This window comes from Hesperophylax consimilis, chromosome 26, assembly GCF_061612785.1.
Source record: "Hesperophylax consimilis isolate HC1 chromosome 26, BYU_Hcon_1.0, whole genome shotgun sequence".
Taxonomy (NCBI): domain Eukaryota; kingdom Metazoa; phylum Arthropoda; class Insecta; order Trichoptera; family Limnephilidae; genus Hesperophylax; species Hesperophylax consimilis.
The window spans coordinates 2,524,692-2,542,752 of record NC_142861.1 but is presented as its reverse complement, the minus strand read 5'-3'; the positions used below and the strand labels follow the sequence as shown (position 1 = coordinate 2,542,752).

General features: G+C 36.5%; 1 protein-coding gene across 1 annotated transcript in view; it reads left to right on the top strand.

The window, feature by feature from the left end:
* Positions 1-2,496: 2,496 nt before the first annotated feature.
* RasGAP1 (Ras GTPase activating protein 1) overlaps positions 2,497-18,061 on the top strand; it is a 91,182-nt gene continuing 75,617 nt past the window's right edge. The window contains exon 1 of the mRNA XM_089647131.1: positions 2,497-2,563. Coding sequence (XP_089503257.1) covers positions 2,509-2,563 — 55 coding nt within the window. The 5' untranslated portion in view covers positions 2,497-2,508. The remainder of the gene's footprint in view (positions 2,564-18,061) is intronic.

Below are 18,061 nucleotides of genomic sequence, written 5' to 3'. Positions count from 1 at the left end.
ATTATTCAAATTCTCCGAAACAACCCGTCCTAAGTATTCATGATTTACGATTTTGAATTAGAATCAATGAAACTAATCATTAACACATTCGTATTTATTTTATTATTATTATCATTACGACGATTTTCAAAGTGAAGTAAGTATGATTGTATTAAAATTTTCATTGTGCAGTTAATATGAAGTGAAGTATGTTATTTATTAGTTATTATTGTAGGCTTTTCACGGTGAAGTAGATCCACCTACTTATGTACATGTACGTAATTATCGTAAGTATGATATTATTGTAGGATTTTCACGGTGAAGTAGATTTACCTGTTTACGTACATGTACGTAAGTATGATATTATTGTAGAATTTTCACGGTGAAGTAGATTTACCTGCTTACGTACATGTACGTAAGTATGAGATATTATTGTAGGATTTTCACGGTGAAGTAGATTTACCTGCTTACGTACATGTACGCATGAAGATTTTCATCGTGAAGTTAGTATAATTGTTTTAAAATTTTAATTGTGCAGTTAGTACGAAGTGAAGTATGTAGTAGGTATATTATTATTGATCTACTTACTTACGTACATGTACGTTTGAAGATTTTCATCGTGAAGTATTATCATAATTTAGGTGGGTTTGGTTATCGCCGCCCCGCGAACCATTTATTGAATAACCAACACCTCTGCCAAAGGTAACCCCGAGTGGATCGCTACGTTTGGTGTCTTAGCAGGCGTGCCCGTGTTCATTGGGTTAGGTATGTCAATGGCGGCGGATGCGCCTTCCTACCAGCACTGTGGCAGGTCGGATCGGCAGATGCCGGTTTGGGGTGGCTCTTTGACTTCTCCAGCTGTTCTCTCATCGTCTTAATTCATACGTCCGTCACTCCTGCATACACTGACCCCTAGATTACTACCTACCAATCAAACCTTTTTTTCCTTCTAAGAACTTCCTCTCCTTCCTTTCCTTAAAAAGATCCTCCACACAGCATCCCTAAAGATGACATAGGCCCTGAGAGAAATTATTTTCGTGATGTCCTCCTATATGAGGTTAATGTAAAAAATTTCATAATGAAGTCAATATTATTGTTCTTAGATATGGAAGATTTTCTTCGTGAATTAAGACTTATATCGTGAAATTTTCTTATTTTCTTCTCGAATGGGGCCGCCATTTGCGCGGGGAAAACTATGAATTATGGCAGATGGATATTGAAATCCGTGGAGTAATGGTTGCAATGTAAACACTCTCGTATACGGCAGACCCGAAGCGAGTCTAAATATCCGAAAATAAATGTTTTAAAGTGTGTAATAATAAAAAAAGCATTTCCTCCCAGCGCTACGAACTACAAGCGAGCTAGCATCCGCTCGTTTCAACCCGAAACTTCTAGAAGTCAGATGGCAAATATGGCCACCGACTCAAAAATGCTATGTGTTCAATCCTAGTACAGAATAATGATCTCAAAACTATACAGGGGCGGCGATTCAATTATACATTAATTAACATTATATGAAGTGCATTATTAAATGACAATTTCTTAATAATACAATTTGCAGCTTTAAATCGCTTTAGTCCGTATTCCAACATTATTTTTTCGTATTGAATAATTAATTGAAAATTATACGAAAAAAGCAATATGGCGTCATGTTTTTTTTCTGACAATTAATGTTTCAACGCGCTAAAACTAGTTATGGAAGTTATGTTGCGAGCTGAAAATGGTTGAGTTGAACAATTTATAATTTGTAGAAAATAATGCAAATTACACGACGTCACAGCTTACTGTTCGCGTTAGTTTATAATTAAAACAATCAATCTCTCCAATTATGGCAGACAATTTTATTTAAAAATGCTTGTCGACAGTAATTAAAGCAAAATAAATAGTCCCATTATTAAACCAAAAAAATGCAATGTGAAAAATTATTTAATTTTTTAGATAAATAAAATAAATAAATAAAACATAACTACAACTCTTTGTGCTGGATGACATAAACAATTATAAAAAGCTTCGCATAACAATTCACAAAAAATATATATGTATAATATATTGGCCCTACCGCCAACATAACATACACCATTGATAAAAAATTCGCGCAATATATTTTCTGAATGAACCAACTAAACAAATAATAACACCGCAGAGTAGGTCCTTTGGGCGAGGTGCCTACTCCAACTCGCCGCGTGGGGACCTGCCGTTCATGTAGCTTCACTTTACAGGCCCAACTTACATGAGCTAGCACATCGCTCGGAATCTTGAACACACAATCTTACGAACCTTATTTTTTAAATTTATGTATAAAAATGTATTTATAAAATTAAATTGTATGTTTTAATGCTTGATATTTTGAAAATGATACGAGAATTGTTTGGAATAAGGTTAGAAATTAATTGTTTGATTTTTATTTGCAGTAGTTGTTCAAGATTGTGATTTGCGCTGGCTCGTTTTAGTAGGGCTTTATGAAACTCAGGAAGTCGCGCCGGAGCGAGAGGGCTGCGAGCGAGCGAGACAGACAGTTATGGATTCAACATGGCCGGAGACGCCCGTGATGTGCGAATTGAGGAGAGATTGAAAATTAAAATCGGTACGTGAACGTTGATTTAAGTGCTAATTGTTTGCAGAAATGTTTCAATTGTTTCTACGTTTATTGTGCGACATGTGTTTGTTCAGTGCTTCGCGTTCCTTTGCCTCCCTGTCAGAATCTGTTGTCACCTATGTCCGTTCAAAACAGGTGGTACCACAGAAGTTGACATAAAACGTAAAATCCGTATTGTATCCCAAGTTTTGGACTATATGCGTCTTCTATAATGTGTTTTCTTGCGGAAATTATACAAATTACGCTTCGAAATGCGGAATTTACCCCGCGGGGAGCTTTCGTTACAAGTCTTAACCCTTTTGTATCCCAACATTTTTTGTTATGAATGAATGAAATCGACTGTGCATGCGTACCTATTTGAACGATCGGGCCGAGTTGTAAAATAGGCTTTGACTCATTCATCGAACAATTAATGGTGATATATTACCATAATTTGTGTTATTACGTCGGTTTCACGTCGAATTGGCCTCTGTTTTCTTGAGTTTTGTGACATTTTGACGTTAGCTGTTGGCTGTACCAATCGGAACCTAACCTTACCGTCAATTCATTGCTTGCTCGATTTTCATTCATATAATCGTTTGTTTGTTTTCCTTTGTCGATTGGCTGGCGATGATCCGTGAAGTCACACGAAGGTTGCACACTGAATTACCATTTAAAAAAATGCCGGATCAATGTCTTGCTCTGCGAGACTTGACTTTTTAAACACGGAAACCCTTTTCTTGATGCGCTGGGCCATTTTTGCGGCGGCCATAATAAAATATGGCTCAAGCTAAAACGTCGCTTTCTTTTCTTATAAATACATATTACGAAATGATTATAAAGATTTGCGCAATAATATAAGTACCTACCACTTTTTAATATGTTTACCCAGTGTACTACAAAAGAAACACATCTGCCCAAAGTCAGTGTGACTATCAGATCCTCATTGGGGTATATTGTGAGGCTGTTGGTAATAAGGAGAAGAAGGAGATGTGAAAAAGAAGATTGGGAAGTACCTGCCTGTTCAGATCTTGTTGCTAAATGTGCCTAAAGTAATTTCAAGCAAGGTTTTGATTCTGATTGGTGGTTTTTCATCAGGGCGTTACTTAAAGTATCTACAGTGCAGAAACGAAACATTGAAACGTCCTAAGCCGTGTTTGGTGACCAAATCTGAATAGTCAGTATTTTTCCAACCCTTCCATAAGTCTTGCATTTAAATAACTAAACCCACTTTTGAAAAAAATGTTTCCGTCTTAATATTGAATGCGAATGAAACATCGCTTGGTCTCAACCACACCTAACCGGAATTCAGCACCGGTTTGTGGAATCAGTAGTCCATTACGTTACGGTCCGTAAATTCAACCGATAAAGTAAAAATGTTTAAGAGTCTTCAAATCTATTCGTAACATAGGTTTTTTTTTCATTCTGAACCTTAATAAACAAAATATTGTAGTTTTTGGTGCAACATGCGTTAAACGTGTTCTTATTTATTTTTAAATTATTTAATTGATCTGAATGTGGATGTACCTTTATACGGTAAGAAAATTTTCTTATATTTTACTTTTTATAATAACTGATAAAATTCATTGTAACTTCTCCCTCTTTCTCACGAACGACGCATGTAACAAAGAGAGAAATTGCTACACAGCTGAATCGTTAAGTGCCTACTTTGAGAATATTATTCGTCGTATGCGTAAAAATATGCTGTAAAGACAATATTAGTTGTAGCCATGACATGAAAAATGACCATTTTTATAGAAATCTTCATTCTATCCAAATGAGCATAGTGGTATATGGCTCCAACAACAATAACACCATGTTTTTACATTGTAATTGCACAAAATTTTCTGATTTTCAAAATTAAAGGCATTAAGTTACCAATTATAAAAAAGTACCTTCCTAAGTATAAGTTATTTTACTAGGTAATCCATTCTTTTACTCTCAACAAGTTTACTCTCTGATTATCTGCAATTTAAGTATTTTGCTGTGTTTATTGTAAAGAAACATGTTTAAACACAATTGCTTTTATAGCTATCTGTACCAACTTCTTAATATAATATGAGAATTATTTGTACATGAGAATGCACTATTTTTTAACACAAAATATTATCTATCAGCTTGAGCGATTTTTGGCATATTCTGGCAAGTTTGCAAAAAAATATATTTTTTAATTTTTTTTTTGTTATATTAACTCCACACAGGAGGCCCTGAAGAAAATAATTTCCCTCAGGGCCTATGTCATCTTTGGGGATGCTGTGTGGAGGGTCTTTTTGTGGAGAGGAAGGAGTGAACATGGGTCTTGAAGAGTCCCATGTTGTAGGAGGGAGGAAACACAGAGGCCGGTAGTTCGTTCCACAGCCGAGCTGTTGAACTTAAGAACGAATCGTAGAAGCGACCCGTTCTCATGTGACAAATGTCAACCGTGTACAAATGTTGGGCGCGCGTTTGCGTGTATCCCGACTACGCACCGGTGCCGAAGGGATCAATGACGCTAGTTCCATCTTCCATTGTAATACCGATAGAACAAGGACAGCATACCTACCTGACGCCTGTGCTCTAAAGATTGCAGTCCGTTTGTTAAGATTGGGGAATCTATCAAACGGACCGCCCATTTTTGCACAGAGTCAAGGGTTTTTTTCAGGTATTTAGGGGCTCCGGACCAGAGATGGCTGCCAAATTCGACAGTAGGGCGCACTTGCGATTTGTACAGGGTCAGCAGTTGTGTACTATTAAAGTATCTGCGGGCCCTGTACAGTACGCCCAGCTTCTGAGAGGCCAGCTTTACTCTGGCTTCGATGGAGCCCCCGTACCTGAGCTGGTCACTTATAGTTACACCAAGCATATCAATGGAAGGCCTGTTCGGAAGATTGCTTCCGTTGAAGGAGACTAGATTATCATTTATATCCCTTTTAGACGTAATCAGACAGGATTGGGTCTTTGAAACATTAAATTCGACGAGATTATTTGAGATCAACGGTGAAATCTAGGTGGATTCGTTGACTTTAAATGGCAGTAAGCAGTTCATATGTTTCCATATTAATATTTTGAGGAATGATATTCAAATGATTTTGAGCATTTTCCATTAAAATACCGGTATACCAAACGCAGATTTCACACCTGGTGTCTATGCTATAAAGTCTGCAATGTGTCTGATGAGAGTATCTATAAAACAGATTCCCTTTTGACAAATATAATTTTAAATGTTTACAGGTTCATGTAATATGGACAGATTATTATTAATGAATTGTAATGGCACATAAAAAAACATTATCTGGATAATTTTTTCATATATTGACTAATAGCTATCAATAAATTGGAGTGTGATTGGTGTTAGTTAGCATATCTGATAACCATACTTCTAAATTAAGTACACATTATCACCCAATATCATATTTCAATACAATAACTAGATAAGTATTTCCATAAAATGGATTTTGCATAATACAGTTTGACCAATCCTTTCGCCTTTCAATAAAATAACTACATGTTTCTGTATGCATGTTATATACAGTACGCCCAACTCTTATATTTCTGTTCGCATGTTGTATGACCAAATCTTTCATATTTCAATACAAAAACTAAAATTTTCTGTATGTAAATTACACACCGTATGAGGAATTTTTCGCATTTCAATAAAGTAACTTAGTATTTCTGTATGTATATTACACACGGTACGAGCAATCCTTTCATATTTCAATACAATAACTACATATTTCTGTATGCATATTACACACGGTACGAGCAATCCTTTCATATTTCAATACAATAACTACATATTTCTGTATGCATATTACACACGGTACGAGCAATCCTTTCTAATTTCAATACAATAACTACATATTTCTGTATGCATATTACACACGGTACGAGCAATCCTTTCATATTTCAATACAATAACTACATATTTCTGTATGCATATTACACACGGTACGAGCAATCCTTTCATATTTCAATACAATAACTACACATGTATGTATGCATATTACACACGGTACGAGCAATCCTTTCATATTTCAATATAATAACTACACATGTATGTATGCATATTACACACGGTACGAGCAATCCTTTCATATTTCAATACAATAACTACACATTATTCAGTATGATTAATTCATTCAATAGAATATGACTAGAACCGCCTGCATATTCCTTATCCTTAGTATTTCCAAAAGTTTTTCCTCGGAACAGACCACCACATCATTAATAATGCAACACCTTTTTATCAAGGTATAATAATCAATGCGAGTGTGGTAAATACTTTCATTATCACCCTAGTGAAAGACCCCCATTCAGAATAGAAACGTAGCTTGAAATGGCAGATACTTCCTCTTTCCCATCCCATTCCTGTAACCCCCTAATTCAGCCTCAACTCGCAACATTCCCCAAATTGTGGATGCCATAGTCCCACTCACTCCGAGCAGTTGGGATTCTAATACAATATTCATGTGTCCCTTGAGTGAGATTGGGAAGCACCTGGCGTTTCGAGTTCTGAATATGCAATTATTTTTCACCATGGCGTTACTGATAGTATTTACAACTCTGGATCATTAGATTTGCATCAAAAGAAACTGTTGTATTTGTAAAGATAAGTAGCTTGACTTGTACATTATAATCTCAATGAATGTCAATATCTTTTGGTAGTAAATAACATCCTGGACAGATATTGAAATGACTTGCATATTGCATATAGTAAAATGATTAGTCTAGTAAAAAAATAATTTCTTCATCCTAGTTGAAACTGATTGTACCTTGTCTAAAGACGGTAGATAAATAAGATAGCAAATTATATCTCATTCAGAAAATGATTCTACTATGATTTTAATAATTATTATGCATGTATTGCAAGTTGTTACCACATCCTATGAATAATGTGTCGGATGCCACAGCAAGTTACAGACTAGCGCTTGACAACGGGTTTTAATGTGATACCGCATAAGAGTTCCGTTGGATAGTGCCGGGGATCTACGATCTATGTATTTTTATTTTATGACCACGCGAAAGTCACAACTTATTGTTACTTTCTTGCCGATTGTTGTAACTTATCATGAACACTTCATCCTTCACAAATGCTCTCTGCTAATTTTGCTGTTTTTCTCCAGTCCTTAGTCCATCGCGTCCTTCTCTGATTCTCTTCCACGCAGTTAAATCCACTTCTTCGTCGGTTTGTCTCTGGGTCGCTTCCACAAAGGCAAGGTTTTTGTATTTCCCTCCAAATTTTTATCGTCTTCTAGTGCCATATCTTGTCGGAGGTTGTCTTCACCCTATAGGCTGCAGCTTGAAATGACTCAGTGGAACTGCATTCGCACCAGTATCTATCTACCTGTCCACTGCGTCTTTTTTTTGTTTATATGCTGTTGTTGCGACAGAAATATTCTTTTCCTTTTTTGAGACTTGCTTCTGTCACATCTGTTTACAACCAGCTGATGTTCCCAGAGTTGCCCAGGTTTTTACGCACAGTTTTTCGAAATCAGATGTAGTCAGTAATTTTCCTCTTATTTTGAATTTCAAGTGTGCAAAAATTTCATCAAGAAGTAACAAATTCCTGCTTTGAGTCTGAAAAATTAATAAAACTATAGATTTGTATTAAAATAAATTGCATACCGCCCGCCCGGTATCTGCCCGCTGCCACAGATGCTCTTCTTCTGTATATAAATAGTTAGTTCTTTCCGCAAGAAATTTTCTATTTCCAGCAAAGAGTTGATAACCTATTTTTTCTCCCCAATTTTTTTTCCTCGAGATATCCTTTTTCATTGTCAATGAAAAAAAACATCAAAAACCGTTAAATTTCAATAAACCGTTAAAAATTCTCATCCCACATTGACATTGAAAAAAAATCTTGAATGACGCTATTATGTCTTTAAAGCAGTTATGTGTTAGCTGAATAACAACAATACAAGTATGATATCTGTGTGTTTACCTGTTTTTATAGATCTCTTATCATTTTGTCACACAGCTATTATTTATCTAGATTAAATGTTCTTTTTCCGTTACTATAATCGAATGAATTCGCCTATTTGTGAATGTATAACCCTGCAACGAAGTGGTTTCTACACCCGAATTCGATCATTTCTTTCTCATTTTTTATATGAATTGGCGACGAATTGGACCATGGTGAATAATCTGCTGTCCATTGATGTTGTCGGCATAAGAAATTGAAATCTTTTCCCCACTTTTTCTTTTGTTTAATGGTCTGTATGTTGGACAGAGGTGGTTTCTTGGTATGTGCATTGCCCTGCTTGTCTTCAGTCTTCACACAACTTACAATGACATCTGTGCCCCGGTCATCCATATACGAAGGTACGCTCCAGACATCTTCTATCTTCTACTACAAGACCCCCGAGCAAGCGCAAACGGGTTGTGCATATTCCGAAATTCACAAAACCGTGTTACACCATAATAGCTAGCTAGCATAATAGCTCGGCGAGACTGATTACGCTAACGGCAAATCACAGTGCATATATATAACTCTGCATTCCCTGTAATCCCTGTGTATTATCGACGCATGCGTGAAGCGCCCTGACGGCAAGTGAATTTTAAACCACTTTCATCATGCGTAATCCAATGCGTCTACCAATGTCTAATACCAATTTACAATGTTAGTGCTACAACATTCACACATTCGCATTCCTGCGTGGTGAATTTGAACAGTTTTGCGATGAATTGTGTGTCCTTTAATCTCGAGATGATTTTGCGTAATAACAGTAGTAATTGACTTAGCAGTATTATTTATTCAATTATTTCACATATGTAACTTAGTGCAGAGAATAAATTGCAGTATGTGACCCCATTAATTAATTAATTAGTTACCCCATTAATTAATTTGCAACTCTTATATTACATATTAGGTACATTTTAAAAGTCAAATGCACTTTTAAAGGACCCACCCTTTCCCAACGGCTGTGTGAGGAAACTGATTTTTAACCTCCTTAGCCGCACAGTCAGGACTCTAATTTTTTCGTAAAAATAAGCTACATTTCTTTTTAAAACTATACTAGACCCTCTAATGTCCCTGCATGCATGATTGTTAGTACGAAATAATGTATGCATACTTACATTAATAGTAACTCAAAATAAGGACACATCTCTGCCTGGTGATTTGCCATCTAAAGTAAGAAAACAATATTTACGGGTGTAAGTATGATTAAAACATGAAAATATACAAGCCGCCTATCGAGGGCAGTTTACCTCACTATCACGGGGCAGTCCGAGCCTGGCGAGCGGCCTGGCCACAACGAGCCCAAGCACCCGCGTCCCTTAGCTGGTTTCCCGAGAGTACCCTCGAAGAAATGTTATAGGGGGGGTTGATATACTCCCAAAGATCCTAGGGAATAAAGTGAGCCTCAGGTCACCGGAGGGAAGGGGACCGGGCTCGTGCAAACATTCTATAGGCCCACTCATGATGCCGGGGGAGGCACCCGTGGTTTGTGGAACGGCCGCACCTGATTACTGTCACCATGCACTGCTGGCAATTTCAGTCACGGGCTGCCTCTGAGGGGGGACTTGTCACCAGCTCCTGTCTTTCTCCTTCATTTAATTCTTTCTTCCATCCCCTTCCTCAACCTGCATCACAAAGTTGTCCAATGGTGTAGCTCTCAGTGAGGAATCTGTGATGCTGTGCGAGAGATCTGTTTTAAGAGGGGAAGGAGTGAACCTTATTGTAGAGTGATCAAGCGCAGAAGCTTGAAGGTCAGCATTCATTCAGAATAGATCCATTGCTTAAATGGCTTCAGCTAAGTTTAGCAAATAGATCTGGGTAACTAGCTTTGTATTTCTTCTCCGATTGATCTAAACTCTAACTTGGAAATCAATTGCTCAGTTTGATCGATGAACAGGGCCTTTATTCTGTTCATTTTCTCCTTCATCGGAATCTGTTATCAATTGTGTTGTATATTTGAGGTGGTCGATAGCCCTGAGGGTGGGCGCTTGACTAGCAGTTGGACGGACCAAGTTCAATATTCAGCGGGCGACCGACTTGCTCCCTTTTGAGAGTTGAGGTGGCGTTTCCCTTTTAAGTGATTTGTCAATAAATGAATCTGACACTATATAGGTAACTCGCATTGTCCTTTCAGTATCTAGACATTGGTAATAAAATCTGCTTATGAATAACTAGTCCTTTTTACAACGGCACGCAAAATGAGGGTTGGGAAAAAACCTTAACCGCAAATCCCAAATTGGATATTTTTGTTACACTCATAATTTACACACCCCAATTTGTAGACGGTTAAAAACCAACATTCAGACCCTGCGCAGAAAAATCGCTAAATGTACTGCGCTGTAAACCGTTACCTTACTTTAGCTTTTTTAAACTTTACCTTTCTGCGCAGCATCTAGTTATTTAAATGTGCGCTCTTCGGCTGACGCATAAATAAACCACTCACTAGATAAATATCTTCAGGCTTTTTGTACGAAACAAATTGGTCCTAGAAAAACATACAGGGTTTTCCAATAAGAGGTGTTATTTTGAATAGCCCGCTATTTCGGTAGATGTTACTTTTGAAGCTGTCATTTTTTGACATTTGACAAGTAGAAACTACGCCATTAATAAAAATGGAACGATACACGCTTCAACAACGCATTGAAATTATTAAAATTCACTTGAGTGAATCAAATGCAAATCATCTTTAGTGATGAGGCCCATTTCCACCTCGGTGGCTTCGTCAACAAGCAAAATTGTCACATCTGGGGCTCGGAAAACCCAAGAGTTATTGTTGAAAAGCCTCTCTATCCTCAACGTGTGACTGTTTGGTGCGGTTTATGGTCCGGCGGAGTCATTGGACCTTACTTTTTCGAAAATGAGGCTGGAGCAACAGTTACGGTGAATGGATTGCGCTATCGAGAGATGATTAATGTTTTTATTATGGCCTTAATTGGATGGTATTGATCTGGACAACGTTTACTTTCAACAAGACGGCGCTACGTGCCACACAAGCAACGAAACCATTGATCTTTTACAATTGAATATCAAAATAACACCTCTTATTGGAAATCCCGGTAGATATGCCAATATATAGACAATAAATTCTCATTCATGGCCTACTTATTATACTGTTCCATAAACTTTCAGAGTTTTTCATTGGTGGATATAGTTGGCCAATCATATGACGTCAAAATATTTCGGTTCCAATTTTTGATCAGAGTTATACCCCCCTCGACTGATGTCATAATTTATTCATCACCAGATTTTATGTTAGGGCAAGTCTACTCTTTTGTAATGTCTATGATTATAATTGATATGTTCTACCTTTCATTATATCAAGTTTATTATCCCCTTTTGTTATTATCCAAAAATCAATCTTTTTAGCACAATACTGTAGGCATTTGTCTTTGCATGCGTTGCGTGTTTGATCACTGCTATTGTTGAGTGTTTAACTTGTAAGTTCCATGCTATATTATGTATTGCACATTGTCAAATTAATTGACTGTTATGGCACAGGACTTATTTGTAAATACAATAATTATTATTAATTTGGCAAAGCAAATATCAAAGTATATAACTCTATAAATATAATGCCTTTTTGCGCAAGGTGGCTCAAGTAATTATTGATGATTGATCGTAGCGTTGATAATGTTGTGTTATTGCGTTATCTTTATTCCCTTTCGCTTGGAATAGCAGACATTAAGTCTTTTACTTGAAATGTATTATAATTTAAATGTGTGACGTTTCGATGCTAGGTGCTCTTTTACATGGATACTATTGCACAAGACAACAGTTGTGATGTCCGCGTAAGGGGCACGGCCACTCATAACCCAACTGCTGTGAAGTCCACGTACAACGGGTTAAGATTTCACAGTTTTACCTTCTGTGAACAGTATAAAACAAAGTCACTATCCCCGACTGTCTGTTTGTGCGCTTAGTTCTTGTGATGTTCTGTTGCGGAGACTTTCTTATTATTGTTTCCAGGACTTTAAATGAAGCTCACAGGCTCGTTTAATATTGAAAACTCTCAAGGTTCGTTACAGATTTATTTACGATAAAAGATTACTACAACTGAGCTTGTACAATTGAGGATGATAACGTCAGTTCGCTAGTTGGGTTATTTTTTTTTTTTTTTTTTTGTATTAGGCAATTCACCCTAAAGAGAGTGCTATGTGCCGTTAAAGTTAAGGGAGATGGTTATAATTTTATGGGAAATCTATACGGGAATAGGAAATCTCAAATATTGAAGTCATTCAAGTCTATGAACTTGTATAGAACTGAGAAAATGCGAGAATTGTTGAGAGAAAGTAAATAAGGAATACTAAGGGGAGATTGGTGGGTGATTTTTATAAGTAAACGATAAATGCCTTTGAAGGATGAATGATTTTTACAATTAAAGAAAACGTGATCAAGAGTCTCATTTTCCATGCCGCACTGGCAGAGTGGACTATCTAGGACCCGGATTTTAAACAAATGGGATGCAATGGAGCAATGACCAATTCTCATTCTCGAGATACAGGATATAAATCTTTTGGATTTTTTCTTGCCGTGGAACCAAGGTTTACTTGGAATATGATTTTGTATTCCAGCATAAAAAGCACCAGTTCGGGTTTTCGTATTGGTCCAATTTTCTTCCCAGGAGCGGATCATGTTGGATTTAAGAATTGGGATGACGTCAGAGATAGGAATTCTAAAATCTAAAGGATTAGAGCCAGAAATTGTTCCAAGTTTAGCTAGAGAATCGGCTTTCTCGTTACCCTCAATTCCTAAATGGCCAGGGACCCAAACCAATATTGTCTCGAAATTTAATTCATTTAAAGATTTAAGGGTGTTTCTGATATTATAAATAATATAGTCTTCTGGTTTATGGATATTTGAGGAAATTTTCAACACTGCGCTTAGTGAGTCAGTGCACAGTAAGGCTCGTCGAATATTGAAAAGCTGGATTTGGCTCAAAGCTTGTTCAATTGCGAAGCATTCTGCAGTAAATATGGAAATTTCTTTAGGCAATTTATAAGACAAATCTAAATCGAATTCGGGAATGTGTACCGCAGCTCCACAATCTTTGTTATCAGACTTAGAACCATCTGTGTAAATGAGAGAAAATTCTGGAAACTTAGAAGATGTAATGTTTTTAAATTTTTCCTCAACATTTTGATTAGATGAGGTTAAAATATCAGTTCGGAAGTCTGAAGTAATAACGTTGGGGATATAATTGATAGAATCAAATGGGATGGTGAAAATAGGAAGGATAGGATCTTTTTGTAGATTTTGGAGGGAAGAAGACAGAGATTTGAATGAAAGAAAACTTTTTAGAAGGAGAGGAAGTCGATTTTTATCTGTCGATCTTTTTTCGTTATTTAAGTAATTGAACAAATAATCAAGGCTTTGTTCTAAAGGGTGACGCGATATAGAAAAAGATTTAAAAATATATTTATCAGCTAGGAATTGTCTTCTTAAAATTAAGGGGGGATCAACACATTCTACCTGGAGAGAATTAATTGGAGAAGATTTCATCGCTCCAATAATTATTCTGAGCGCTTTGGACTGAATTCTTTCAAGTTTTTTGTCCAAATATTTAGGAAGAGGATCAAAAAGAAATGTTCCATAATCCAAATGGCTTCGCACTAGAGCACCATACATTAATTTAAGAGTAGTAGGATGAGATCCCCACCACACTCTGGAAACAGCTCGCATAATATTTAGACCCTTTTCACACTTAGCCGAAATGTTCTGAATATGCGGGAGCCAGGAAAGTTTATGATCCAAAAGTAGTCCAAGAAATTTAATTTGCTTAACGATTTGAAGAGGGACATTATCAAAGCAGACAGAAAAGGGGGGTATTTTTCTTTTGCGCGTAAAAGCCACTACTTTGGTTTTAGACGTAGCTAAATTCATCCCATTTGTCAACAACCAAACTTTAATATTATGTAAAGCCAAATTCAATTCCTTCGCAGCGCGCGATAGATTTTTGTGTGATAAATATATAAGGAAATCATCAGCAAAATAAAGTCGCTTGATAGATGAAGGAATTACACTGTCTAAATCACTTATATATATATTAAATAATAATGGACTGATTACGGACCCCTGAGGTAACCCCTTCCATAGTTTGCGATTTATAGTTTTTGAAGAAAAGTGGATAATAATGGATCTGTCTGTTAGTAAATTTATAATAAATTGAACTAGTTTTAAGGGAATTTTTATTTTAATTAATTTTTCTTTCAAAATTTTAATTAATACATCGTCGTAAGCTGACGAAAGATCAAGAAATGTGGCCAGAGTGCAAGAATTAAGGGACTGAGATATACGGATGTCTGTTGTTAACACACTTAAATTATCTATGGTTGATTTCTTTTTCCGGAAGCCATATTGATTAGGAGAGATAATTCTGTGATTTTCAACAAACCATTCCAATCTGTTCTTAATCAAGTGTTCTGCTACTTTCATTAAACATGACGAAAGAGCAATAGGACGATAGGATGAGATTTCAGATGGATTTTTGCCAGGTTTTAAAATCGGAAGGATTTTTTGAACTTTCCAGACTTCCGGAATAAATCCCGTTTCGAACATGTAATTAATTAGGGATAAAAAATATTCAACCGACATGTCTGAGAATGCTTTAATGAAACTATATAAGATTCCATCAGGGCCAGGAGAAGAGTCTGGAAGGGAATTGATTACTCGATTTAATTCACTTATTGAGAAAGGAGAGTCCAGCCAGCTAGAGTGAGATGGATAAGAAATAAATGAAGGCATTTCCTCACATCTGGCAACTGACGGAGGAGCTATCTTATCAGCAAAACCTATAATAATTTCTTCTGGAATATGTTTAGAACGCTGCGGAGTATATGACGAACCGAATTTTTTTAAATTGGACCATACGGATGACTGGGGAGATTCAGGAGACAAGCGTTCACAGAATTTTCGCCATCCAGACCGCTTTTTGTTTTTCAAAACGCGTTTCGCTTCTGCCTGGGCGCGTTTCACAGAAAGGTAATTTTCGAAAGACATACATTTACGGAAAATGGAAATTGCTTCTCTTCTGGATTTAACGACACTAGTGCATTCTTCATCCCACCATGGGGTGGAATGTTTTATCTTAATGTTAATATTACGTTTTTTAAGTGTTTTTTCTGCAGCTTTTATTATCATGTTAGGAAATAATTCACATTGTAAACTAGTGTTAACAACGGAAGACTTAGATTCTTGAACAATGGAGTCTAATTCTGAAGAAAAATTTCTCCAATTCGCGTCTTTCGTTTTAAATTTAAAACTATTGTTTATCAAAAAGGAATGCGTGGAAGATATATGGTGGAAGGTAATTATTATAGGAAAATGGTCACTGGAAAGGGGATCTTTAAGAATGTTCCAAGAACATATGGGAATCACCGAAGATGAGCAAAGAGATAAATCGACTGCACTTTTCCGATGTTGAGGGGCAGTGAAACGAGTTGGAGATCCATCATTTAGTATACATAAATTATAGGTATCCATAAAATCTAATAGATTATGGCCAGAACGGTTTGTTAACTCACTGCCCCAAGAAGGAGAATGAGCATTGAAGTCCCCAAGTATCATATACGGGGGACGAATCTGGGATATAAATGTTGACCATTCGTTTTCAACAAAAATTGTAGAGGGAGGGATATATATTGATAGTAATGTAATATCAGATATAACAGCAGCTACTATCTGAAAATTATTGGAGAGAGTGTGGAAAATAATTTGTTTAAAAGGGATAGAATTATGTATAATAAGAGCAGTGCCACCTTTTCCATCCAGTCTATCATGTCTTAGACAATGATATCCAGGAATATTAAATTGGTATGAGGGTTTTAACCACGTTTCGGAGATGGCAGCAACTGAAATATTATGTTCATCAAGTAACTGTACAAGATCAATTTTGTTGGCGAATAGACTTCTACTATTCCATTGAAGTATTTTGCTCAGTTGCGGATACATCGGGAAGGCTAGAGAGTAAAGATTTCATATAATCGGCAGCGTTGGACGGTACTTTATTGTTATTTGAAAGGATCGTAATTAATAGGGTAATTAAAGTTTGAATAAAAGAAGAATTTTCAATCGTGACTTTAGGGAAGATATCGGAAGTGGAACAGTTTTTTAAGGCAGACCCATTGGGAGCCTGGGATTTATTATACCCATTCGGGTTAAGTAAAAGTTCATTATGTAGTTTTTTATCGAAAGAAGGAATAAATTTTGGATTAGATTTTATCGGTTTGAAAATTGTTTCTTTGTGGGAAGATGATAGAGGGGATTTAGGGGGAGAAAAATGAAAGAGAGAAGCGTTAGACGTTATCTCTGCAAAAGATTTTTTTGTAGGAGCGAATAATTTAGAGGCCTGAAAGTAAGAAATATTGTCTGCAGCCATTGACTGTTTGATATTTCTCTGTCTAGATAACTCTGGACAGGCCACACTAACAGCAGTATGGTTGCCCTTACAATTAATACAAATAGGGTTATTCGTTGTATTTTGACACTGTTCAAAGGGATGATCCTCTCCGCAATGGAAGCAACGAGGAGGGGAACGACAAATAGGTTTTGAATGGCCAAAACGGCAACAGTTGAAACATTGGATAGTCGGAAATCTGTATATTTCAACGGGAAGAGCGTTATAATAAATAAATACACGGGATGGTAATGTTTGACCTTCGAAAGTAATAACAACGGATTGTGAAGGTTTCCATATAGTGGTGCCGGTGGAAGTATCCTTGAAATTCAAACGACGTGCTTTTAAAACTTTTGGAGTTAATTGAGAGTCATTAAGAGCATCTACTATTTCTGTTTCTGATAGATCGGTTGGGATACCTCTTACTCTGCCCATTCTGGTTAAATTGAATGTAGGTATGAAAGATTTAAATTTATTATTTGAAAGAGAACCTATTTTTTTAACAAAATCATTAGCTAATGTGGCTGATTTAAATTCTATGGATAGTTTGTATCGACCTTCCGGTTTTATTGATCCATTTATAATACCGAGGTTATTGAGTTTTGAGCTAAAAATAAATTTACCAAAATCCAGGGGATGAATTATTTTCCCCTGTTCAGTCCTTTGGACATTGACAATAAATGGAGCTGAAGATGAAATAGAATACATAAGCTCAATGGCTTTTGCTTCTGGAGGAATTGTATCATTATAACTTCCATGAGAGATTGGGGCTTCGTTTGATTGTGAAAGAGATTTAATTTTAGGAGGTACATCAAGGCAAAGCGGAGGACGTCGTTTTCGTGAAGGAAGGGTTACAGAAGTCTGGGTATCATCAGTATCGTAGTCGTCTACAATATTAGAAATGGGCTCAGGGTCCGGAGGTCGATTTTCATCTTCCTCCATTTCAACAAATTAAAAAAAAAATTAAACAATAATTATTATTTTAGAAATAATAAATGATAGAAATAATACACGCAACTTCGTCGCAAACCAATAACACAAACAAAAATAATGAATACGAAAAGGTAACAATAAATAAATCTTATCTGTACGCCGCGCCGCCGTCAAAGTAAGCCGTCAAACACAGAGCACTGGTAAACACGACTGCACACTACCGAGGTTCGGTGACTACTACTCG